Source organism: Schistocerca serialis, chromosome 5, assembly GCF_023864345.2.
Source record: "Schistocerca serialis cubense isolate TAMUIC-IGC-003099 chromosome 5, iqSchSeri2.2, whole genome shotgun sequence".
Taxonomy (NCBI): domain Eukaryota; kingdom Metazoa; phylum Arthropoda; class Insecta; order Orthoptera; family Acrididae; genus Schistocerca; species Schistocerca serialis.
This window is the reverse complement of record NC_064642.1, coordinates 300894585-300922076: the sequence shown is the minus strand read 5'-3', so window position 1 is coordinate 300922076 and position 27492 is coordinate 300894585. Positions and strand designations below refer to the sequence as shown.

The window sequence follows — 27492 nt, the reverse complement described above, 5'->3', positions numbered from 1 at the left end:
TCCTGCCTCGGGCATGGATGTGTGTGATCTCCTTAGGTTAGTTAGGTTTAAGTAGTTCTAAGTTCTAGGGGACTGATGACCTCATAAGTTAAGTCCCATAGTGCTCAGAGCCATTTGAACCATTTGAACTCATCTTAACCAGACGTTATGTTGTTGAATTTGCAGCGAAGCAAAACAAAAATGGAAAAATTTATGTAAAATATTCGCTGTCAATTGAGATGACTCACAAGCTGAGCGGGCTTTTTTCTCCTACCGACAGCATAGGTTTTTTTTTTTTTTGTTTTCTTCTGGAAGCATACGTTATTTGAGGTTGTCAAGATAAATGGACATCCTACGTAGAGATTGTGCGTGTGAGTATCCACTACGCCGTAACCTGGGATATACATACGATTGTAGCTCTGTAGTACAGGGCGTTAATCATATATAACGCGTTAATTGGCAGCACGATACTCACATTAGTCATCGGAGGACAGCTGCGCCCCGCTGCTAAGCGCTGTATATAGCGCTAGTTACGTAATATTCAGAGACGGCATACCGATTTCGCGCTCCGTGCCCGTGGCACCGGACCTCGCTGCGAACGCAGGACACTAGAGAACAGAGGGGAGCAGAGCCCGACAAAGCGCACGGCAGGCGGGCAGCAGGTTTATGTGTTCATTACCGCTTATCCGCATACCGCGGGCGGGGGCGCGGCGCACGGGGCGGTGCGTGTGACGAACGCAGGCGCGCTGTCCGCACAGTAGCGGCGAGAGGCACGCGGCGCCTGCCCACTAAATCCAGATGAGCCCTGATTGCTGCCCACCGTGCCGGTCGCACAGATGCTTTGCGCGCCCTCGATGTTGCCAATGCCACTAGGCGCATGTAGACACACGGAACCCTACCTGCAGAATAGTTTCCCAGTTTATACTTCCGAATAAAATGGACCAACTATCGATATCTTCATTAGTAACCGCTAATCACGAATAGCCAACAGAGTACATTGCTGGACATTAAAACTGCAATACCCCACGAGGGATGGTAAATAATGGAAATTTTCACTATCGATCGTATACGGTACTTTAGGAAGAACACATAATTTCTTCCCTATGAAATTCCCGAGTATGAAGAGTTCGAAATTTGGTACAAAGAGCTGCCATTCCCTATAGAAGCAATAGTTCTAACCACAATGGATATCTATTGAAACGCTGGCCAAGATAACAGTCTTATCGAGTTAGATAAGTGAAGTACACTACTGGCCATTAAAATTGCTGCACCAAGAAGAAACGCAGATGATAAACGGTTATTCATTGGACAAATATATTATACTAGAGCTGACATGTGATTACATTTTCATGCAATGTGGGTTCATAGATCTTGAGAAATCAATACCCAAAACAACCATCTCTGGCCTTAATAACGGCCTTGATACGCCTGGGCATTGAGTCAAACAGAGCTTGGATGGCGTGTACAGGTACAGCTGCCTATGCAGCTTCAACACGATAGCACAGTTCATCAAGAGTAGTGACTGGCGTATTGTGACGAGCCAGTTGCTCGGCCACCATTGATCAGACGTTTTCAGTTGGTGGTGCACCCAGGTCCGTCGTTGAGTACTGCATCGCAGGCGCTCCTGTCTGTGATGCAGCGTCAATGGTAACCGCACCCATGGTCTCCGAGCTGATAATCCATGCTGCTGCAAACGTCGTCGAACAGTTCGTGCAGATGGTTGTTATCTTGCAAACGTTCCCATCTGTTGACTCAGAGATCGAGACATGGCTACACGATCCGTTACAGCCATGCGGATATGATGCCTTTCATCTCTGCTAGTGATACGAGGCCGTTGGGATTTAGCACTGCGTTCCGTATTACCCTCCTGAATCCACCGATTCCATATTCTGCTAACTGTCATTGGATCTCGACCAACGCGAGCAGCAATGTCACGATACGATAAACCGCAATCGCTTTACGCTATAATCCGACCTTTATCAAAGTCGAAAACGTGATGTTACCTATTTCCCCTCCTCACACGAGGCATCACCACAACGTTTCACCAGGCAACGCCGGTCAACTGCTGTTTGTATATGAGAAATCGAATGGAAACTTTCCTCATGTCGTCAGGTTGTAGGTGTTACCACTGGCGCCAAACTTGTGTGAATTCTCTGAAAAGCTAATCATTTGCATATCACAGCATCTTCTTCTTTTCTGTTAAATTTTGCGTCTGTAGCACGTCATCTTCGGGGTGTAGCAATTTTAATGGCCAGAAGTGTACGTGGTCATATGGTATTTTGTCATATTGTAGAAAATGTCATGGATACTTCGAAGATGCGGCCGAACCAAAGGCCATAATTCATTATAAATGACATAGTTGTTGTCCAAATTACCGGTTATGCGAACTAAAGACGACCGTGTCGAGTATCCGATGGCAGCCCATACCACATTGTCCAGTCATACTAAGGTGAACAACGTGCAGTAAATATTCACAGAACGCAGGTGGCAGAACTAGTCCTTAATTCACCAGGCAACTTTTCTGTAACGTATACCAAGTGGTGTGGTATCTGGGACACCAATAGTTGAACTGAGATTTAGAGGGTAAGTCATCTTAAAGACTTTGTACAAGTTATATGACATTTATTTTCATATAATTTCAGTGTTTATTAAATATTCCTCTTTAACTTTATTGCGGTTTTCTAAATAGTACACAAAAATGAACTTTCACGAAATTGAATTTTGCCCTCCTATCAACTCTGATCCTCACCCCCCCCCCCTTCCTTTCCACTGTCCTTTCCCTGGACTCCCTCTTCCCCCACTTCGATCCTGTTTTCTCCCTAATTAACGTCTCTCTGCCTCCCCTCCCCCCCCCACCCCCGAGTCCTTTTGTGTACCTCTCGTCGCCCTTTCCCCAATCCCTGTCACGTCTGCCCAGCACCCGCCCCTCTCTTACGGGTCCTCGTCCTCCATCGGCTCCTTTCGCCCCTCCCACCCACTTCGCTTTTTCCTCTCCTTCCCCCTCCTTTCCTTTCCCATCATCTGTCCAGGTTCCCCCCATCTGCCCTCCGCTGTGGTATATCATATTTGTGCCAATTTTTTTTTAGTGCAGTGTTCAAGTGAACGTTCAGTGTTGTTCGTCTTTCCAAAGTATTGCGAACAGAAACCATGCTGTTGCTGGGTGTAAATTTTATATCCCTTGCGAACAGATACCAGAAGGTCGCCGTGTTTTTTTAATTGTCTATTCTTTTACCTGTCTGCTTCATATGTACCGGGTGATCAAAAAATCAGTATAAATTCGAAAACTGAATAAATCACGGAATAATGCAGATAGAGAGGTACAAATTGACACACATACTTGGAATCACTTGGGGTTTTATTAGAAGTAAAAAAATAGAAAAGTTCAAAAAATGTCCGACAGATGGCGCTTCAGCTGATCAGAATAGCAATAATTAGCATAACAAACTAAGACAAAGCAAAGATGATGTTCTTTACAGGAAATGCTCAATATGTCCACCATCATTCCTCAAAAGTAGCTGTAGTCGAGGAATAATGTTGTGAACAGCACTGTAAAGCATGTCCGGAGTTATGGTGAGGCATTGGCGTCGGATGTTGTCTTTCAGCATCCCTTGAGATGTCAGGCGATCACGATACACTTGCGACTTCAGGTAAACCCAAAGCCAATAATCGCACGGACTGAGGTCTGTGGACCTGTGAGGCCAAGCATAATGAAAGTGGCGGCTGAGCCCACGATCATCACCAAACGACGCGCGCAAGAGATCTTCCACGCGTCTAGCAATGAGTGTCAATTTTTACCTCTCCATCTACATTATTCCGTGCTTTATAAAGTTTTCAAATTTATACTGACTTTTTGGTCACCTGGTGCTTTATTAGCATCATGAACCTTTTGTTCTATGCTTTAAGTTCCACGATTTTCCGCCATTTTCCGTTTAAGTCTCCGATTTTATCGCGTGCTTTTATTATTTATTATCTTCATCTTTTTAAAACAAATTCTGTAGGCTGAAGGGAAGCGTACTAATCTGCTGCCAACCCGCACCCCTCGGGGGAATCGAAACTCAATAAAGAAAACAAAAAATTGAATTTTTCATTCTGAAAAATTTTAGTATCTGATTGGTAGGTAAATTTCTGCTAAAAACTAATTTCAGGGTTTAAACGTGCACATAAAAATTACATTCGACGTGGCAAACAGAATACGAAACAGACGGTGCTGCTGGGATCTACATTATCCTTCACCAAAACTCAGAACACATATGATGTTAACAGCAAGATACCCAGTATCACTGTCAAAGTTTTTCCTCTGAATGATACTCTTGTTCGCCAACAGAACTGCAGTACTACGGTCATTGGCTATTACAGATTTGTTGTCTTTTTCGTCTATTTTTGTCTCTCTCACTGATATGTTCCTCTACTCACAGTTTGTAAACTGTTGGCACGCCGCTCTGGTCGAAGTATAACGCGCGTGGAAGAATGTGCTATCAAAATACGGCACCGAGGCAACTGTGGTCTAACTTGGGCCATGGATGACAGACGTGAATGACTACTGCGGAGATGTGTGCCGGTGAAGAGAGGAGGAACTGTTGGGCAGGTGACCACCCAGATGAACCAAGAGGCTACCAACAGTGTCCCCACAGTGATAGTTCAGCGAACGATGCTTCATGCATCCATGCTGTTCACCAGCGACGAAGTCCAGAATTTGCGACCCATTACCGCTATTGAACCTCCAATGAGTGAAACAGATAACCTCTTCTGATGAATAAGGTTTTATGCTCCATTACACAGGTGGCCTTTGTCGTGTACGGTGTGAAACATGTGAAAGCAAGCATTCTGAAACATTCTTCTGAAGAGGTCAGGCTGGGGGAGGAGAGTTACGGTCCGGGAATGTTTTCTTGGCGTTCTGTGCGTGATCTCTTCATTCTGGAAGACACAATGGATAAACACAAGTGTGCGTCTGTCCCTGGTAACTGTGTCCAACCCTATATGCAGTTTGTTTTTCTTCACTATGATGGCATCTATCAGCAGGACAATGCAACGTGCCACACAGCTCGCAGTGTTCGTATGTGGTTCGAAAAGCACCAGAATGAGTTTACGGTACTCAGCTGGCTAAACATTCCGCATTTAAACCCAGTCAAAATTTGTGCGACCACCTCAGACGGGCTGTACGCGCCATGGATCCTCAACCGAGAAAACTAGCATTCTTGGCCACATCATTGGAGTCGGCTTAGCTCCACATCCCTGTCGGTACCTTCACAAACTTCACAGACTCTCTTTCAGCACATCTCTCAGTGACCCACACTGAAAAAGGTGGTTGTCAAGGTTTTTAACAGGTGGTTACATTAGTGTGACTCGACGTCGCATCATGAGACATGCTGGACCAGAATGGCCATTAATGCGGTGTGGTAACTTTCGTTCTGCAAGGAGCCCCCACCCACGGGTACGTTCATTGTGATGTTATATGTAGAAAAGTGATTCGTCTGAAATAATAAATTGGTGCCACATTTATGTCTAATGTTGGTGATGAGCTCACCACTGTTGCACATCTCTCTCCGCTTGTTCCGCTGAGTTGTTGCCGGAAATATTTACATGAGTTCTCCTTTTCGTAATGCTCCACCTGACGTTTCCTAAAGTCTTGGGAGGATTGAGCTTTCCGTAACTTCTTGTGACACAAAACGTGTGCCCTAGCATCCCCTGCTAATTTCAACATGGCCACTGCAATAGCTCGTTATTTCAGTCTCATTATTTTGTACCTGTATCTAAATTATCAAAGAAAACTAACAAATACTCACCATATCTTCATGAATGTATAGTTACTAATAAGGCAGTGCTGGCATCTAAGATAGGTTAAGATATGACTGTTTCTTTCTTTCCTCCCTTATCGTTTCTAGCTGCCTACATAGTTCCACTTTATTAGCTCGTAATGAGCTGTCTCATCCAGCAAGTGTTCAAGTGCTTATTGAGCTGACTCTTTTTCACTCACTGCCATTTTGTTCACCTGTTACAGCCAGAAGCGTACAATACACCCCAGAAAAGAAAAAGGTGAAGACAAGAAACAGCTACACATAGTCATACAAAAAATCTTAAAACTGGCCCATACTTTTTACATCTTACTTGTCTTTGCTGTTCTTCTTCAGCCAGTCATTCCAGCCTCGAAAAGATTTTCTAACACCACCTGTGATGGTGATATAGTCATCCACTGGCCGAAGATAAATGTTGTTCTCTTTATAAACAGACATTTGAAAAGCATCCCCACATGTGATGGCATCAGGTTATAAGCAACGAACCTCTATCTGGGCCAAGATGACGTAGATGCCCATGTGTCGGGGCCTCTCTCTCACGCAGCGCTGCAACGGGCGAGCTTGCTTAAGCGTGCAGACCAAGCTCCCCCAAACTGCTGTGTCAGATGGCTGCGTCTCACCTCTCGCAACTGTGAGTGGAGTGGGGCAAGATTCAGGGTAATGCTACAAGCGCCGTTGCCAAGGACGAAACCACACTCTCCAGAGGCTCAGGGCCGGGCTTAATTCGACTGTCGGGACACCAAGGTTGCTGGTGGACCACCGATCTGGTAGTCCCGTTAAGATGTGGAAACAACGTTGGCAGCCTCACGGTGAAATACTACACGCAACACACGCCAGTTCGACTCTTCACTGTATCCGTGGTAAGTCTGGTTGGATGACTAGCTACTACACACTGAGCTGACGAAAGTCATGGAATATCAAATGCACATGTACAGATGGCAATAGTATCGCGTACTCAAGATATAAAAGGGCCGAGCATTGGCAGAACTGTCATTTGTGCTTAGGTAGTCCTTACGAAAAATTTCCGACGTAATTATGGCGGCATGACGGGAATTAACTGACTTCGAACGCAGAATCCAAGTTGGAGCTAGAAGCGTGGAACATTCCATTTCGGAAGCTGTTAGGGGATTCGCTGTGCCGAGATTCACGAAGTCAAGGGTGTGCCGAGAATTCACCATGTCAAGGTTGTGACGAGAATTCCAGATTTCGTGCGTTATTTCACATCACAGATAGCGCAGTTACCAACGACCTTCACTTGACTACCGAAGTCAGTGTTAACAGATAAGCGACATTCCGTGAAAGATCCGCAGAAATCAATATGGGGCGTACGACAAACTTATCCGTTAGGACAGTGTGGCGAAAATTGGCTTCAATGGTGTATGGCAGCAGGCGACGGACGTTAGTACCTTTGCTAACAGCACGATATTCGCTGCAGCGCCTCTCTTGGGCTCGTGATCATATCGGCTGGACCCTAGACGCCTGGAAAACGATGACTGGGTAGGATAATCCCGATCTAAGTTGGTAAGAGCTGGTGGCAGTGTTCGAGTGTGGCGGAGACCCCAGTGGCCATCGACCCAAGTTGTGAACAAGGCGCTGTGCAAGCTGGTGGTGGCTACATAATGTTTTGGACTCCGTTTATTTGGAATGGATTGTGTCCTCTGACCCAACTGCACCGACCATTGACTTGAAATGGTTATGTTCGGCAACTTGGAGACCACTTTCAGCCATGTACCAATAAATGGCAACGGGCCACAGTTGTTTCCGATCGGTTTGAAGAACGTTCTGGACAATTAGAGGGAGTGTTGTGGCCACCCACATCGCCCGACATAAATTTCATCTAATATCTGCAGGACATAATCGAGAGATCAATTCGTGCGCAAAATCCTGCACTGGCAACACTTTCACAATTACGGTCGGCTACGAAGGCAGCATGTCGTAATATTTCGACAAGAGACTTTTAGCGACTATACCAGGTCGAGTTGCTACACTACGCCTGGTAGTAAAAGGTCCGGAATGGTGTTATAGTCCGATCAACGAACGATGGCGGGTTCGCGCAGGTCGAGAAGCGGACAGGGATTACATTGCTGCCAGTTCCAAGCGACAGCTGCAGTACGTGTATACACATGCCTTGCGCTTGATGTAAGCGTATACCCTGCGCATTATATCTCTCACTTCCTTTGGCAGAACTTATTGCTTACTATCATCATCACTCATGACAACCCGCAACAAACAGAACAAAAATGAACTAAAAAGCTCGCTACGATCGCGCTTAATGCTCCCACTGGGTACGAGATTCACAGCAGAGTGCTCAGAACACTGTTGAACCCTTATTGGCTGCTGGAGAATGTGTGACGCAGGTGTGCAGAACGAGCTTAAACTCGACCGCCATCGTTTGTGACTCCAACTATAGTAGGTCTTCTATGATTTCTGTCACCTGAGAGGGCAGGGCAGGACCTCTTGCCACAGCTGTCACGCAAGCGGCTCGCCAAGTGCCACCGAAATACCTAGAACATTGACCATTGCCCCAGCGACAGGGTTGTGGCTATTCTGAAGTCGTGCTGTTTCAGTACCTATATTTAATAAGAATAAAGTCAGTGTTACTTTTCTGATGCTTTATATCTTCCTGAACAAAGTAATCTTCACCTAACACGGCTTCACACGTTTTCATCACATAGCTCTCTTGTCTTTCTTTTAGGGTACAAATTTTGTAGTTGTTTAAACTAAGTTCCAAAAACACTGAACACTTGAAATTATAAACGTAGCTCTGAACTGGATAAAAATTCAATCGGAGAGCAGTTGAGGCACAGAACGGGGTGACGAAGTAGTAATAACGCAGAGCACCGACTAACCTGCAAGATGGTTGTGCTTAGCAGATTGCATCAGAGCCCCTGCAGGCGCCATGTGCGTAAGTTACCTGCTGCTCAGAGTCGGAAACAATTTTTCAGTTTATAGGTGCACCTCTTTAAAGCCTGAAGCCATTTCTACCAAACTGGGATCGCTTCCTGGAATAACAGTACTGTGACAGGCAGGCCCCAGTAGCATCCCTACAGCTAAATGTAGGGGCATAATGGACTCATAAAAAGGCTTAACTCAGGGATGCCTGGATCAATTTCAACCAAATTTCGTATGTACATGACTCAGTTTACTACGTTTCCACCAAGTCGCTCTCTTGTTTGTATGTCTGTCTGTTCGCCACAAATTTTACATTTCCTTTTAAACCAACTTCTCGATGAGCTAGAGAATTCAAACTTTCAACATAACCCAGAACAGGATGACATCACAATAATAACCCAATTACAAGGGTAGTATATGATGGAGAGTACTTTATTTATCACTGTCGTTTCCTGAAGAGCTAGAGACTTGGAAATTTCAATATAGTTGAAAACTGGTGACACGGCAATAATAACTCGCTTTATTGTTGGGTGTGTGGTGGAGGGTAGTTTGCGCATCACTGTCATTTCAACTTTTTCCTGATCCAGCTGTGAGTGATTTGTAGGAAGAACGAATCTAACTATTCACTTCATGGCCTTTTCGCAAGATCTTCATGGTAAAAAGCAATTAAGTAGTTGACACAGGTAAAAAAAATTGAAATAAACCTGAAATGTACGACATTTTCCTGCCTGTAACCTTTTCAAGATGCTTGAAATAGACTGAAAAATTTCACACACACAAGACTAAAAAGCAGAAAGCAATTATTTAAATAATAATACATTTTTAATATAATATTTTTTCATATTCGACCAAAAGTGTGAAGTAATTTATCCTAGTACCATACAGATTCAAAGCCCCATACAGATAATTCCCAAAACTTGTGACGGTGACTTTTCAGCAGCTATGAAAGTACTCATAAGATTTATGTTGTTGTTGTTGTGGTCTTCAGTCCTGAGACTGGTTTGATGCAGCTCTCCATGCTACTCTATCCTGTGCAAGCTTCTTCATCGCCCAGTACCTACTGCAACCTACATCCTTCTGAATCTGCTTAGTGTATTCATCTCTTGGTCTCCCTCTACGATTATTACCCTCCACGCTGCCCTCCAATGCTAAATTTGTGATCCCTTGATGCCTCAAAACATGTCCTACCAACCGATCCCTTCTTCTTGTCAAGTTGTGCCACAAACTTCTCTTCTCCCCAATCCTATTCAATACCTCCTCATTAGTTACGTGATCTACCCACCTTATCTTCAGCATTCTTCTGTAACACCACATTTGGAAAGTTTCTATTCTCTTCTTGTCCAAACTGGTTATCGTCCATGTTTCACTTCCATACATGGCTACACTCCATACAAATACTTTCAGAAACGACTTCCTGACACTTAAATCTATACTCGATGTTAACAAATTTCTCTTCTTCAGAAACGATTTCCTTGCCATTGCCAGTCTACATTTTATATCTTCTCTACTTCGACCATCATCAGTTATTTTACTCCCTAAATAGCAAAACTCCTTTACTGCTTTAAGTGTCTCATTTCCTAATCTAATCCCCTCAGCATCACCCGATTTAATCTGACTACATTCCATTATCCTCGTTTTGCTTTTGTTGATGTTCATCTTACATCTTCCTTTCAAGACACTGTCCATTCCGTTCAACTGCTCTTCCAAGTCCTTTGCTGTCTCTGACAGAATTACAATGTCATCGGCGAACCTCAAAGTTTTTACTTCTTCTCCATGAATTTTAATGCCTACTCCGAATTTTTCTTTTGTTTTCTTTACTGCTTGCTCAATATACAGATTGAATAACATCGGGGAGAGGCTACAACCCTGTCTCACTCCTTTCCCAACCCCTGCTTCCCTTTCACGCCCCTCGACTCTTATAACTGCCATCTGGTTTCTGTACAAATTGTAAATAGCCTTTCGCTCCCTGTATTTTACCCTGCCACCTTCAGAATTTGAAAGAGAGTATTCCTGTTAACGTTGTCAAAAGCTTCCTCTAAGTCTACAAATGCTAGAGACGTAGGTTTGCCTTTTCTTAATCTTTCTTCTAAGGTAAGTCGTAAGGTTAGTATTGCCTCACGTGTTCCAACATTTCTGCGGAATCCAAACTGATCTTCCCCGAGGTCCGCTTCTACCAGTTTTTCCATTCGTCTGTAAAGAATTCGCGTTAGTACTTTGCAGCTGTGACTTATTAAACTGATAGTACGGTAATTTTCACATCTGTCAACACCTGCTTTAGATTTATAGCAAACAGAATTAGAAATCGCATCACTTTCCAGTGCCACAAAACAGCACAGAGTTGAATTTGTGCTCTAGCATTGCCTTCCGGACGTCTGTGTAGTTCTTCTGTAGCACAAGAAATTCTTTGGATGTGGTAGTTCAATACGTTAGCCCGCAGAGAGCAGAAAACAGTGACAGACTGCCGTGCGGTTCTGTTGTCCATTTTGGCATAAGAAAGCACGGGCCCTGCTGACAAAAGTTACTGTGAGTGTTTCGATATTTATAATCCGGTTTCAAATTGTTTTAGTTAAATTAAATGCGTATTACTAATGCAATAAGTAAATAACTTGATCAAATTTCTTAGTTATCCTGACATAACCCATAGGTTCCACTTGCCTTTCGTACATAAATTTAAAAAAAAAATTGATGTATTACAATGCGCTACAATGTTATCAGTTTCTTTGGTAATATTCACCCTAAATAATAAATCCTTTGGTACAGTTTTTCATAGTTTGGAGAGAAAAGGGGTATTCCCAAGCCTGTTATTTTGCTAGAAAATTGAAAAGTGGTTAATTTATGTAAAAATATGAAAGTGGGCCCTGTCTCGGATATAAGTTAACTAATTACCCTCCATAATAGCGAAATAAGAGTCACATGGTAACTAAATGAGAAAGGAATAAGTTTGCAATTACTTTAATTCTGATAAACTTATGTAAAAAATGTTGACGGACAATACCAATACTAATATAAAAACACCTTGACAAATCCGACGAAGGAGTTGGAGGTGAAGGCGCTAGGAATCATGCTAATGAATCAATTGCACTCATGAAATCCCTAGCGATTGTCATGATGTTAACTGAAATTTAAATATTACTACAGAAGGAAATATGTTGCACCTATGGAGAAAGTTGAAAGCAGACTGTTCACTGATGAAAAATGCAAGTCTCCGTAGTCAAGCTTGAAGTGGATGAAATGTTACAAATTGACTTCAGTTCCTCTACACATCATTTCGCGGCTACGATTAAATTTGAGCATAGTGTTGTGGATGGAGGCTGGAGTGGCTGCACAAACAGTCATAGCTGGCACCAATGACCCTCGCCAATAGGAAAATGCAAATTAGCCACATTTTCTCTTAATCCCTACATGAGCTCTGTTGGCAGCAGGCCAGCGCCGTCTCTTGCCAAAAGACGCAGTCACTGGGGAGCACTTCAATGAAGAAGATGAGGGTGAAGTAATTTTCGACAGAATGTTTTGTATAAGGAAACCTGGCACTGCCGCATTTCACGACTCTTATTATATTCAGATCGTATGGTCCTCAGATCTTCTGAATGGCAAATTTTCAACTGTGTGTGAAATCTTATGGGACTTAACTGCTATGGTCATCAGTCCCTAAGCTTACACACTACTTAACCTAAATTATCCTAAGGACAAACACACACACCCATGCCCGAGGGAGGACTCGAACCTCCGCTGGGATCAGCCGCACAGTCCATGACTGCAGCGCCTCAGACCGCTCGGCTAATCCCGCACTTCTCTGAATGGCGACTAACCAAATTGCTTCATAGAACATGCTAGTTCCCTTCCCGTGCTATCCTCTCTCCAGTCAAACAGCAATGTGTATTGGAACATCTTATGCAGAAAAAAGTCGCCTCACTGTCACTCTCTTTGGCCAGTGAGGCAGTCTTCATCTGCACCCTCCTGCTTATTCTTGCGAACCAGTCCCAACAACTGTTATATTGAGTAAACATTTAGATTTTGTTAAGTCAACATGTACAGCTGTATCTTATGCTATCAAACACTAACACTGCACGTTGCCATTCTACTATCTAATGTCTCTATGGTATCCCATACTTTTGCAGGGAAAACTCATCTTTCTAATTTCGTACACAATGTTACCTCCTGAAGAAACATTTGTCCTCTGTGACATTGTAAACTGTTACTGACGTTGGGAGGTTCTTGCGCCACAATAAATCCTGCCTGTTTTTGTCCCTGACGCTTGGGCCCCCTAATGCAGCAAATACAAAGATCCGTCTGGCCCGCAAGCTACTGACCTCCGCATCCCTCAGGCCCTCTTCCGTAAAACGGCTCAGAGTGAGATGGCCTACTCTTACTCCGTGGCATTCTGTGTACTTCTTCCCTGTCCAAATGCTTTCAACGCCCTCTAGTTCACATGAGGCAAGCAAATCTGAATCAAGGCTACATGAAGAGTAAGGTTACAGTAGTCAGTTGGCGAAAATCACTAGTACTGTCGTATGTCATACACTTTGATGTCGATTAAATATGCTGACCATGGGGTCTTCAGCATGGATTTAGATACATTACATGATTCAACATGTTGCGCTCAAATGAAAGAAACAGATAGAGGAGTCGGAATACAACTACTTTGGAATAGGAACTTACGATATCGGATATAGTCCTGAATCAGAGAAAGCTTTGGGATCTGCAACAAAAAGGGACGGTCAATGCACGCACACCTTTAGTTCAGAAACTGTTAGTGGATTAATTAATACACATCGTCAGAATTGGATGCAGTTAGTTTATGAAGACATTTTTCTGTGGAACTACATGACATACTCAATGCAGCATATCTCATTTGTTGGATCGCAATGGGAGGTGGAACTGTATAACCACCTAGCTTTTTGTTAAGGGCGTATCAAATGCCCGGTACATGTGCCACCAGTTACCAGTGAAGAAAAATTTCCAAAAGCATCTATAGAGATTCCCACGATGCCTGATATACTACTTGGTGGAGCGCTCTACAGCTTCTTCTGCGATCAAAGATACCATTTGTTGTACTTTTGTGCCTCAGTGTAGATGAAGAACATCTTTTCCAGTGTTGTTAATAATCATTGTAAATGCTTTGACAACGATAGTGGTGGTGACGTTGTAAGACGATAACTGGTTAACCTAGAAGAACACACACAATATCGTACCCTTCATTTATTAATATGCTGTGCCTGTATTTAATGTTGTGGTCACAATTTTATCACTTTCTGTAATGTACTACATTGCTGAATAAGCAGTACATTACCTTTGCTGAACTTACGGCGAGTGTGTATTGATTGCCTTTGTTGTTCCTGGAATTTCGAAGCTTTCAGTGACTCAGAATTACTTCGAAGACCATTATATACCAATTCAAAAATGTACATGATCTCCATAAATATTTACCCTGATAACAAAACAATGCAACTCTTTATTACACCCAATAAATGAAACATGCGTTATAATAATATGTTATAAGTTAACTCATTAAGTTTTGAAACTGAATAAACATTTAATACAGATAATACAAATTTAAATAACTTAAACATGTGCATACACTACGTGATCAAAAGTATCCGGACACCTGGCTGAAAATGGTTTACAAGTTCGTGGCGCCCTCCATCGGTAATGCTGGAATTCAATACGGTATTGGCCTACCTTTAGCCTCGATGACAGCTTCGACTCTCTGACGTATACGTTGAATGAGATGCTGGAAGGTTTCCTGGGGAATGGCAAACCCATTCTTGACGGAGTGCTGTACTGACGAGAGGTATCGATGTCGGTCGGTCAAGCCTTGCACGAAGTCGGCGTTCCAAAACATCCCAAAGGCGTTCTATAGGATTCAGGTAAGGACTCTGTGCAGGCCAGTCCATTACAGGGATGTTATTGTCGTGTAACCAATCCGCCACAGGACGTGCATTATGAACAGGAGCTCGATCATGTTGAAAGATGCAATAGCCATCCCCGAATTGCTCTTGAACAGTGGGAACCAAGGAGGTGCTTAAAACATCAATGTAGGCCTGCACTCTGATAGTGCCACGCAAAACAACAAGGAGTGCAAGGCTCCTCCATGAAAAACACGACCACACCATAACCCACCGCCTCTGTATTTTACTGTTGGCAGAACACACGCTGGCAGATGACGTTCACCCTGCCATCGGATCACCACATTTTATACCGTGATTGGTCACTTCACACAACGTTTTTCCACTGTTAGGTCGTCCAATGTTTACGCTCTTTACACCAATTGAGGCGTCGTTTGGCATTTTCCGCCGTGATGTGTAACTTATGAGAAGCCGCTCGACCATGAAATCCAAGTTTTCACACCTCCCGCCTGTCTGTCATAGTGCTTGCAGTGGATCTTGATGCAGTTTGGAATTCCTGTGTGATGGTCTGGCTAGTTGTCTGTCTATTACACATTACAACCCTCTTACAACTGTCGGGGGGTCTTTGTCAGTCAACAAATGAGGTCTGCATGTACCCTTTTGTGCCGTATGTGTCCCTTCACGTTTCTACTTCACTATCAAGTCGCAAAAAGTGGACCTAGAGATGTTTAGAGTGTGGAAATCTCGCGTACAGATGTATGACACAAGTGACGCCCAATCACCAGATCACGTTCGAAGTCCGTGAGTTCCGCTGAGTGCCCCATTCTGCTCTCTCGCGATAACTAATAACTGCAGAGGTTGCTGATATGGAGTATCTGACAGTAGGTGGCAGCACAGTGCACCTAATATGAAAAACGTATGTTTTGGGGGAATGGTCCAGATACTTTCGATCACATAGTGTACATGGTAATACGCAAAATGTCAAGCTAGTATTCAATCTTTTGCCACACATTCTGCAACATGCCTGGTGTGAGTGCCCCAATGACATCTCTGAGCGTTGTTGCAATGTCAGAATAAGAGGAACTGCTCTTTTGCACATAATAATTTTCACATACCCTGAAGGAAAGAAATCTAAGAGTGATACGTCAGGTGATACCAGGAGCGATCGAATTGAGCCATCTCTGCCAATCCAGCTTTTGGGGAAGTTATCATTAAGAAAATCGCGGACTTCCAGAGACCAATGACCAGAAGCGCTAATTTGTGGAAAGATGATAGTTTCTTCCACATCATGCAACTGGAGAACGGCATAATTCATCAACATGTCTAGGTAAACGTATCCTCTTACACTGTTTTCAAGAAAGAAAAATGGGACAATCACTCGATCACACATTAACCCCACACCAGACATTAACCTTTGGACTCTTTCGAATTTGTTCTCGTACAATTGAGGATTTTCTTACCCCTAGATCCGGACTTTATGGCTGTTAACTGAGCCACAAACGTGTAGCCTCAGCTGAATGACACATAAGTTTCATTGTCCTAAACCAACTGGTTCTGGGCGACCATCTGGTTGTAATGGCTGAAAAATTTGTTTACTTTGCATCAAGTCTTTTCTTTCCATAATGGGACACAAACGTTCGCTGCACAGTAAGCGGAGATTTGGTTTCGGGTAGCCACACAGCACTCTGAGCTTTCTTCTGGGAGACGGGGGGGGGGGGGGGGGAGGCGGAAGCCATTCTTTACGAACATAGGTCACACAGCACTCCTTGTAGTGAAAGTGTTCACTGAGACACGTCTTACTGAGTCCTCATGAGTTCCCTGGTAGACCAGTTGTAACACCCCCGGGAGTACGAATGGGTGGGGTACCTTTAAACGTTTTGTCGTTTCGTGACCGTGCGCCCTGTCCACACCTGGTAATCCCGCGGCGGTCGTACTGTTCTGCTCCACACTGCTGCTGGCTTGCCTGAAATTATTTACCGAAATATGCAAGCGAATAAAGAGAGCCACTCAGCGATCACACAGCACTGTTCGACGTCTGGTATGAACAACTATATTCTGAGACGATTAAAGGAAAATCGCAGGTTGCACTATTTACATTCTAATTCAGAGGTGTTATCCCAATTAATGGATGATTAACAGTCCACAAAATATCATTTAGACGAGCTTATGCGTAACCAACACGACGCGGGTGATTCTTGATGATGCGGAAGCCAAATGATCGAACGAAAGTTCTTACACTCGTCACGCATACAGATACCTGGTAATAGTCCTCCTTGTCACTAGTAATGATATAACACTGTTCGTAAAGCTAATTTTTCAGTTCTCAGTTCTCACTTGTACGAGCGTGCGCGTAACCGTCGCGGCGCGGGTGATTGTTGATAATGCGCAAAACGCGATGATCGAACGCACGTCCTCACGCTCGCTACAAGACACTGGCACTTGACTGCACTCGTGGTCGTGCGGTAGTGTTCTCGCTTCCAACGCACGGTTTCCCAGGTTCGGATCCCGGCGGGGTCAGGGATTTTCTCTGCCTCGTGATGACTGGGTGTTGTGTGATGTCCTTAGGTTAGTTAGGTTTAAGTAGTTCTCGGGGACTGATGACCATAGCTGTTAAGTCCCATAGTGCTCAGAGCCATTTGAACCATTTTGAACTTGACTGAACTCTTTTATGGTAAGTAATTTTTACTGTTTCACATTGGTTCATTCTGGAAGACCGAACACGGCGTGGATGATCGATGCTGTACGACACGCAACTAGAGGAAACATAACCACCTTATCGACGCCACTGCTTATTTTTTATTACTTCTTTACGCACTTTCCTCTGAATCACTTCCATATTTCATCACTTTACCGTAACAGCACTTGTAGCAACACCTCAACCTGAATACTAAAAAAGCCTCTCACATGCAGAGCTACACACTACACAACATAACAGTACCGTGTCCCGCGCTCGACGCTCTACAGACGCGGCTTCCCGCAAAGATACTCCACAATTAAGCCAGCGATGAGACAATACGCTTACACAGTCACGAAAAACAAACGTTACCATTAAATTGTAATTCATATTTACTCTTGAAATCAGAGTAATCATTTACGGACACCCTGTATTTGGACTCCTTTCTCAGGACTTGCAGTCCATGAGCAACTGTTGAATCACCCTGTATTGCGGGTACTGTTGGTAACGTGTCTGCTGTGTGTTTGGGCAGTATCTCACCGGCGAGTAGTGACCCAGTGGCGGCTGTTGCAGGCGAGGCCCGCTGCCCGTACCCCGGCGACCCGGCGCACGGCCGCATCGCGCCGGTCAAGTTCTCGTACGAGCCGGGCGACAAGCTGCAGGTGACGTGCGGCGCGGGCTTCGTCAGCCGGCTGGGCGAGCCGCCGCAGTGCCAGGGCGACGGCACCTGGTCGCTGCCCGTGCCGCAGTGCCGCAGCTACCGGCACGTCTGAGCGACGCCGCGGGCGGCTGCTGCCAGCGGACTTCCAGCGCCGCCAGCGACGCGTCTCGCTGCCTCACCGACATCCGTGGACACCGTCTCAGCCAGTGAACCGCCCGCCGGAGATTTCTGGGGTAGCTTGTCCTGTGGCAGACCCTTCACAGTTGCTGAGGTCGCGTAGAGCAACATGCGCTGACCTGCAGATCGTATCTAGTGCAGCAGCTGAAATTGATCATAGTGGCAAAAAAACAATGCAGATCACAATTTTTTCCTGCTCGGAAAACGCTACATCAGTTTTCTACACTGAATTGTCTGTAATGGATTGACAGACAATGGATCGAATTCATGGTGAAGGTGGTAATCTCATTGTTAGTAAAGACCTATAATACAGAGTGAACACGAACGATGGCATATTGTCAAAATTGCTCACTAACAATGTGAAATTTGTGTTTCTCTCCACTTACAAAATGTTCGCACAACTTACAGGAATGCAGCTGATTACCGACGGCTGCCGATATTTCCATAGGTTAATACCCCGTCGTTACCAAGGCAAAAGTGCAGTGAAGGGGCGCTGTGGAAGGACATTTAGACCCCCTGCAGGTAGGGCTACGCCGGCCAAAAACTACTGCACAGCATATGCAGTAAGACAACACACACACACACACCTAAAACAACTAGTTACACCACACAACCACAGATGGCCAACGTCAAAAGTTATCGGCAGTGAGTAGTATGAGTTTTTTGGGATAAGGGACTCGTGGTAACTCATCACAAAGTAATAATGGAATTACGATTTCTTCGACGTGTTACACCTGTTACCTCAGCTTCTGTGAAAGCACTGTGACGACAGTGAAACAGCATGTAAGTGGAGTTACCAAACAGTAAAACATGAAATCCGTAGTAATGCAGCAATCCTGAGATGCAAAAGTACTGTGACGTGGTTGCTGCTGCAGAGAGAAACCCTCCACATAGCGTCGTTCTGCCGATGATCCATTATATTTAGTGAATCTATACATGAGATACACTAGGTGTCCTCGAAACGTTGCGACAAACTTCGTGGGACTGTCGAGAGTGTCTTGTGGAAGAAATCGAGGATAGGAACCCGTCATCCAACGACGCTACAGAGTGTCGAAGTTAGAGACGCCAGTTAGTGCCAATAGGCCACCCCTTCGGCAGCAAACGTGACAGTGTATGCCGACGGACCGTAGGCGGAAATTCTCGCAGTGTTGTTTATTAGATAGCGACTGATTGCCACGATCGATGGAGTTAGCTGCTACAGGCCTTGTCCCCTTTGAACGTGATGCTTTGTTGCGATGACAGATAACTGTTTCAGACAAGGGTTGCTATCTGTTGTTAATTTTTCCCCTGTATACTGAAAATCGTTTGATGGTTTAGGCTGTCCCAAGAGAAAAATAAACTGCAGATGGATACCCACGTCCTAATCGTCATCTGCTTTGGGTAAAGAGCAGCGCTTTCATAGTAAACAAAGCATTTCCATACAGCAGCTAGCTCCATCTTCTCCACTGACGATCGTACCAATCGGTCGAGAACACTAAATAAGGAACAAAATTGCGAGAGGTTCCGCTTATGATCGTCAGCGACAAAAGTCATGTTTGCTGCTGAAGGGGTCGGCTAGAGGCATGCGCTGGGGCCTACAATTTCGACGCTCTGTAGCATCGTGGATGACGCTTACGGAAACGGGTTCCTGTCGTTCATTTGTTCTTCGAGATACCTCCTAAAACCCCCGGATGTTTGTCACAATTCTGGGACACCCCGTATGTCAGTCATTTCCTCAACAGTAAATCTAAGCAGACCATTGCGTACAATCGTTAATGTTTAACTAACATTGCTCGAGAAACAAGCCGGATGCAAAACTACTGCCACAGTATGGAAAAATTTTGTTACTAAGAAAAGACATACAGCACATATCGCTAGCATTTGTATTATGTGCAAATTTTTAATTGCAATACTGAGAAAAAGACACATGCGGTAAAACGTGAAATGGAGCGCAGCTATCCTGTAACGAACCACCGCATGGCATGATCCCTTAAAGCAAAATATTCTGAAAGCATTCTGAAGAATATCCTAAAATTTGTCAATGGAGTGACTGTTGACCCTCCATATTTCCGGAGGCTTGGTATTATGACCAAAATCCCGAAAAAATCGTTTCTTTGGATGTGCGCTAACGCTAAGCTGACTGATTGTGAGAACTCTCCTGGACGGGCGTGGAAGACAGTGTTCCATATGTCTTTGACAGTCACTGTACCAGCTAAGAAATCTCTAGTCACATAAAATTTCTCTAAACGTTTAGCCGGATGTTTACAGTCATTGGATATACTAACCTACGGATTTCAGTCAGGCATTTCGAAAATCTCTCTAATAATTCAGCCTTGCTTTCCTCCTGTGTCGGGAAATAATGGATGACTCTTGTCAGTGCCCTGTCAAGAAACTGCTGCTGAAGACCAAAACACCTACCCTCACCCGCAAACATTACAAATCAATATTATGATCGGACTAGAACAGTCTTAAGCGAACGGTAACATCAGCACCACAGAATAGTGATGCACAGGTCCAGTACCAGAAGTATGTTGCAGTTAGTTTAAAAACTATACCCTATACGTTTCGCAAATATTTATTTTTATGAGAATTTAAATTTTCCTTCACTGAATCTCTCCTACGGACGGAACCAAATGAAGAGTATCTTCTTGAAATCTTCGGTACTTCGCTTTTGTGCCCCCTTTGAGTCTGTCCACCCATATTGCACTATTACCGATTACTGTAGTAATGTCATTTAAGTCATTTCTCACTTACAAGCACTTCCGAGTCACATTAATGAGATGGTAGCATGCTTAATTGTTGTAGCCCGACGTTCAGTCAATTAATATTCAGAAAAGTTAGATGCCAGCTTGAATCAATATTCGGAAAAGTAATATGCGGTATCTCATATAATAATTCTAAGATGTACCACAACTAAGATGTACCTGGCTGAGTGAACTGATTCGGTGATCGGAGGACAAAGACATATCGTTGTAAGTGTGATCAGGTCTCTGAAAAACAACTCAGTATCAAAACATCTTCGTGTTCACATACGCTTTACGTATTACATATTACTAGACTATCAATATTTTCCCAGAAAATCAAACCATTATTGATCAAAATTTGCTCTAAATTGCAGACCTTATGCGGTGTTACTTCAAAATTATGTTAAGATAAAATTCCTTGATCCCGCAGAAGTACCAGTTTATTTTCCATACTTTTAATTTAATACGTTTACAAAACCCGTAAACGACGTACTGTTGACTGACAACCTATTGCTGTTAATTGCGAATTTACATACCGAAAGAACTACCACAGCTGGGACGTGTTGTTTCATAAAGATTAATTACTTAGAGTGGTAAGGGTATAACCGTTTCTATCAGCAGATTACACAATTAAGCCCTAACTTTTACACTGAAGTTACCACTTACCATAAGTGAAAAGGAATGTTGTAAAATACTCCTTATATTTTAGAAGAGCTTCAGCTCATATCACGTACCAATATCTGAATCAAGTAAAATAAAAGATAACTGAATGTTTCAACAGTGGAGAAAGGCAGAAACGCCAGCTGCTTGAATAACACCCACCCTTTTGATACCGAAGTAATATTAAAAGAAGTATTATTAATGGCGCCCAAAGTAAAATTAAAAACTGTGAAAAAATAAGAAATGTGTGTTTTGTGACACGAACCACCTTCGATGAAATGAGAATATTTTCTTTTCGTTTGTTTGTATGAAGCATGGATGAAACTCCAGCAGACACAAGTAAATGCCCTAATTATGGTAAATTCGCTGTAAACACAAAGTTTATTTCTTCGCCGATATCAGCAAATTATAAATGCTGTAGGAAACAAAAATTTAAAATGAAAGCATATCAGCTTTTGAAATGTGAACTCTGTACTTTTTTTACAAGAAACATTATTTTAGATATAGTTAATGTAAGTTCATACTGTCGATATTGTCATGCAAAATTTATTGAATACACAGAACAGTTATGCATGAAGGAAAATAGCTCTAAATTTTAATTTACTACATCAACATTAATATGCATATTTTGTGTGATATAATAAAAAACAGATAATATTAAATACAGCTATATCTATTACAGTGTAAGAAATTAAAATTACATATTTTATGTAAGTGTAACTATTGGCTTTCCCATCAGTAATGTACAATACACATTTTTAATAACATCAATGCCGACAATTTTAACCATCCAACTGCATGAATCAGCTGAATGTATATAAAAATTAATGTACAAAGTAAATTTTATAGAATAAATGTGAGCCTATTACAACAAATTGAAACGAGTAAAAATAACCTTTTTCATTGTAATTCAGTATATAAATCCCTTCCTAAATTATCCGATCTGTAACTCTGAATGACAATGAAAAATGTCAGTGCAAGGTTTCCAACTTGAAATAATTTTGATAGTTTGTGTCTCAACGTCAGTGGTTAAAATCATACTGGACAAAAAATTTGTCATCCCAGGAGACATCAACTTAATATCGTGTTGCACCGCCCCAGTTCGGCGAGGAGTAGAATTCACACGTTTCATTACATATAAAATATCGAGATAATGCAATCGCTCGATGATCACATCCCAAAGAGCTAACAAATTTCGAGAATGCTGATTGCTACGTTCCATACAAATATTTTAATAGGATTAAAATCATGTTACAAGAGAGACGAGTATAGGTTTGGTAGGGTACTGCGTTTCCAACAAACCAGGCGTGTATACACGGCTATTCTCACGTTGGAAGACAGAAGTGTACACAACGTACGCATAGTGAAGACACAGAAGAAAGAGCAACACTTGGCCACTGTGAATGTTAACATAAACATCCTTGTTGATAGTCACGGTAACGTGAGTGAGGGGGCTGATGGTATGCAAAACACCCCGAAAACGTCATAAAACCACCTCCTGCCTGAACCACAACCTCCACACAGCGCAGAGCAAACGCCTCCTTGGGGCGCCCGCGTACGGATCACGTTGTGTCATGCGGAATAGGCCAAAATCTCGACTTGTCGGGCCACACTACAGTCTGCTGCTATGAAATTCTATTTTGTGTGGTCTGCTCGAGACGTGCAGCTTCACGTGCCGCTGTGAGCATTGGCCTTTTGCGAGGAACCTCTCCCCAAGTTCCCATTGCACATAATTACTTTGAGAGTGCTTTCTCGTAAACTGGTTGAGATGGACTGGTATTCACTGTCAGAAGCACTTCCTATCAGGATTGGAGTCGTTAGTGACATGTCGTGACGCTCGTCTCTGTTTCCTTTTTCTACAACAGTTCTAACGCCGATTTACTGTAGAGACGTTGGACAGTTGGAAACTTCATTCACGGTTTGCTCATGAGGATGTCCAAACACTAGTTCTTGTAGAATGAAATTGTCGCTCTGCAGAGGAGTGTGCGCTGATACGAAATTTCCTGGTAGATTAAAACTGTGTGCTGGACAGGGACTCGAACTCGGGACCTTTGCCTTTCGTGGGCAAGTGCTCTACCGACTGAACACAAAACACTGAACTTACCCGCAAAAGGCCTGAAACTTCCCCTTTGAACAATTATACACGATTGTGCTTAACCTGACACACAATATTTTGTTAGCGCAACGCAATCTGACTTTCAAAATTCCCTACAAAAGAATGGCCCTGACTAACATTAAACTATACCTTTCACGAATCACTTACCTCACAAAAATCTTCGCTGCTCAAGCTACTGCAATACAGCGAGCGCCACTACTGCCAGCTAAATAAAAGATTCAAACTACTGAAGGCACTAACTACTGATAGGGGTAGTTAGCAAATGAAAGATATTAATAGAGAACAAACAATGTATTTACCTTGATATCATCATATATAAATATAGCAGTTCATGAAAAATTACAAAACTCCGCCATCTCTCTCCCCACATCCACCACTGCTGGCGGCTCACCTCCAACTGCGCAACGCTACGCGCTGTTCACATCCAGCTGCCGCTGCCCAACACTACAATGGCAGACAACAATGCAAACTAGCCACAGACTGCACACAACACAGCCAGTGATTTTCATATTGAGCGCTACTTAACGTTGCCAATAAGAAAACATAAACAGCCTACTTATATAGAGAAAACATAAACAGCCTACTTACAGGCCGAGGTCCTGAGTTTGAGTCTAGGTCCAGCACACAGTTTTAATCTTCCAGGAAGTTTCATACTAGTTCTTCTCCCTTCCGTCACGTTTCCCAGTCAATCCACCTTACTGCATATATTCCATACAACCAACTGGCAACCACCACGTTACTGCCATGGCGTCTGTCAGTGGTGAAGGCTCACAAGACCGACTGGTATTAGTTCTAAGCCATCTATACAGATCCAAATCTATCGTGTGCAGAGTTTTAAGCTAATTAGTACTGCTCTGCAAAACTGAAGGACGTGCCAGATAAAGTAACATGACATATGAACTACTGGGTGGAAATAAATGTCAACGCAGGAACACGTTGCCAGAGCTCTGCCAGTAGTGCTCAGAAAGTTGAACGTCACATGGCCTGACGTCAGCGTGCTATATAGCCAAGTGGGGCTGGTCCGTCAATACGAGGCAGTCGAAGGAAAAGGAAAAGACCGTGTTATGGGGCACCGTAGTGGTCTTCATCATTAAGACATGGTCCGGAGTCAACATTCGGATGGCTTCACACACGGAAAAGTCATCGGCAAGCTGGAAGAAGGACGGCGTGTGACGAGTGTAGCCCGGGAGTCTGATATTGCTGCCAGCATTGTTTCACGGTCGTGCGGAGCGTCCCGCACCACTGCCACTGCTGCCGAAGGAGACGAAGTGCTTCTCGACGTTCAGCCACAGCACCGGATGACGGCTACATTGTGCAACTAGCACGCGTGGACCCACGTCAAACAGCGGCTGCCATTGCAACCACATAGAAAATGACTGAAAGTCACGCAGTGTCATGCTCCACAGCGGCACAGCGACTCAGTAGGCGTATTCTCTTTACCTAACGGTCAGTACCTTGTGTTCCGTTGACACCCACACAGCGGAGGCGCCGCTTACTATCGTGCAAAGGGCGCATGAAGTGTACCGATGGAAATTGGGGTCGCGTACTCTCCTCGGATGAGAGAAGATTCACTCCAAGCCGTTATTCTGGACGTACCTTCTCATGGTGAGAGGTTGGGACACGTAATATACCCAGGAACATTATTGATCATCACCGTCATGATGGTACAGGTGTTGTAATGTGGGGAGTCATAATGTTGCATGGGTGAATTGTCCTCCAAATCATTAAAAGCGATGCGCTCACCAGTCAGCCTTATTGTGACACTGTACTCCATGCCACTGCGCATCTCTTCAGGCGTGCATTCGTCCCTATTTCTATGGATGACAATACACGACCATATCGAACAGCGCTGGTAGAGCGGCGCTTGGCACGGAGGATTTCGATGAAAGGTCTGGCTTGTCCACTCCCATCCTCCCAACACGACGTACTGCAGCGCGTTCCACATTTCGTAGTGTCAAGGGGACCATCATGAATAGTGGCGATTGTAATTATTCGCTTTGAATAAAAGTGTTGTTTCTGTTCGTCTCGATGCGTATTTCTCCTTTTTATCACTTTCTACACTGCATCAGTTGTGTTTATGTCTGGTCCAATTTTCATTGAGCTATGTTACTCGGCGGTGACAGGTTTTCATCACCTAACATTTCCGGGCTGAGATGCCGTGATCCATACATAACACTCTCCCCTGACGTTTCGCCTTCGACTGTGGAAGGCATCCTCCCAGGACAATCGGCGAACTGCAACAAGAGCACGCGTGAGCGCCGTATGTACAAGCCATCCAGAGGGCACCACTGTCAATCACGTGACGTCGGCTGTGCTATGATCTCTCACGTTGCCAAATTTCTCAACTGAAATTAATCGATTGTTACGCTGTTGCTGTAATGTTGACATCCATATCTTATCCAGCTTAATGCCTTCATCTTTTCTATTAAATTATTACAGTTTTGGCAATCTCAATGGCCACTCTGTATATAATAATGAGACATCTTTGCTATGACGGTCGTCTCACTAAACTTTATTTCAGGATCACCTTCCTGAAACACATATTCCACTACAGCCGATTTATCAATATATCCGAGGCGGCAGTTCCTTTTATGTTCACCCAGACGGGCGTTGACGCTTCTTTTTGTTGTGCCTACCACTGCACAGAATTTTATAGACATCTGGTGTAGCTAGGGGATGTCGTTTATCTTTAGCGCATTTTAAACATTCTTTTATTTTCATGGTGGGTCTGAAAACAGTTTCCACATCGTACTTGCTTAAAATTTTTCCAATGCAATCAGTGACCTTACTGATGAATGGTAAGAACTCTTTCCCTTGGGTTGGTGTCGATCCTCGCCCGTCCTGGTTGTCAGTCTAGGGCGTAGTGCACGATCTATCTCTCTGTTGGAATATCGGTTCTTCTTGAAGGTCGCTCTAAGGTGTTCAATCTCATCATCTAAGTGAACTGGTTCACATATTTTGTACGCCCTGTCTATTAATGTTTTAATCACCCCTCTTTTATGTCTTGGTTGGTGGTTAGAATCTGAGTGAACATAAAAGGAGCTGCCGCCTCGGACATATTATAAATCGGCTGTAGCGGAACCTGTGCAGCAAGGTGGATGTTCGCTGATATTTGGGGAGACAGTATGTGGGGCCGACGTACGCCGCTGGTGGTCATGGAAGGCGCTGTAACGGCTGTACGATACGTGAATGCCATCCTCCGACCGATAGTGCAACCATATCTGCAGCATTTTGGCGAGGCATTCATTTTCATGAACGACAATACGCGCCCCCATCGTGCACATTTTGTGAATGACTTCCTTCAGGATAACGTCATCGCTCGGCTTGAGTGGCCAGCATGTTCTCCAGACATGAGCGCTAACGAACATGCCTGGGATAGACTGAAAAGAGCTGTTTATGGACGCTGTGACCCACCAAACACTCTGAGGGATCTACGCCGAATCACCGTTGAGGAATGGGACAACCTGCGCCAACAGTGCCTTGATGAACTTGTGGATGGTATGCCATGACGAATAAAGGCATGCATCAATGCAAGAGGATGTGATACCGGGTATTATAGGTACCGGAGTGTACAATCTGGACCATCACCTCTGAAGGTCTCACTGTAGGGTGGTACAACGTACAATGTGTGGTTTTAATGAGCAATAAAAAGGGCGGAGGTGACGTTTATGTTGATCTCTATTCCAATTCTCTGTACAGGTTCCGGAACTCACTGAATCGAGGTGACGCAAAACTTTTTTTGACGTATGTGTATAACAACTGATACGTAAAGAACCACCACAACTTCTCTTAAAAATCAAGTCGTAGTTCTTTAATACTACGAATAAACTAATTCTAATAAACCTTTTTTACGAAAATAAACAGTATACGAGGCGAATTTAGTATGGATAATGCAGGAATAGGTCTAACAACGAAAATAAAAATATAAACACTACTGAACTACTATAAACAGCAATGTGAGTGCATTACCGT

At 43.8% G+C, this 27492-nt stretch overlaps 1 protein-coding gene across 1 annotated transcript in view; it reads left to right on the top strand.

Moving 5' to 3' along the window:
• LOC126481912 (locomotion-related protein Hikaru genki-like) overlaps window positions 1-17956 on the top strand; it is a 321675-nt gene extending 303719 nt beyond the window's left edge. Inside the window, exon 10 of the mRNA XM_050105871.1 lies at window positions 17757-17956. Within this exon, the coding sequence (XP_049961828.1) occupies window positions 17757-17956 (200 nt within the window). The remainder of the gene's footprint in view (window positions 1-17756) is intronic.
• The last annotated feature ends 9536 nt before the right edge of the window (window positions 17957-27492 follow it).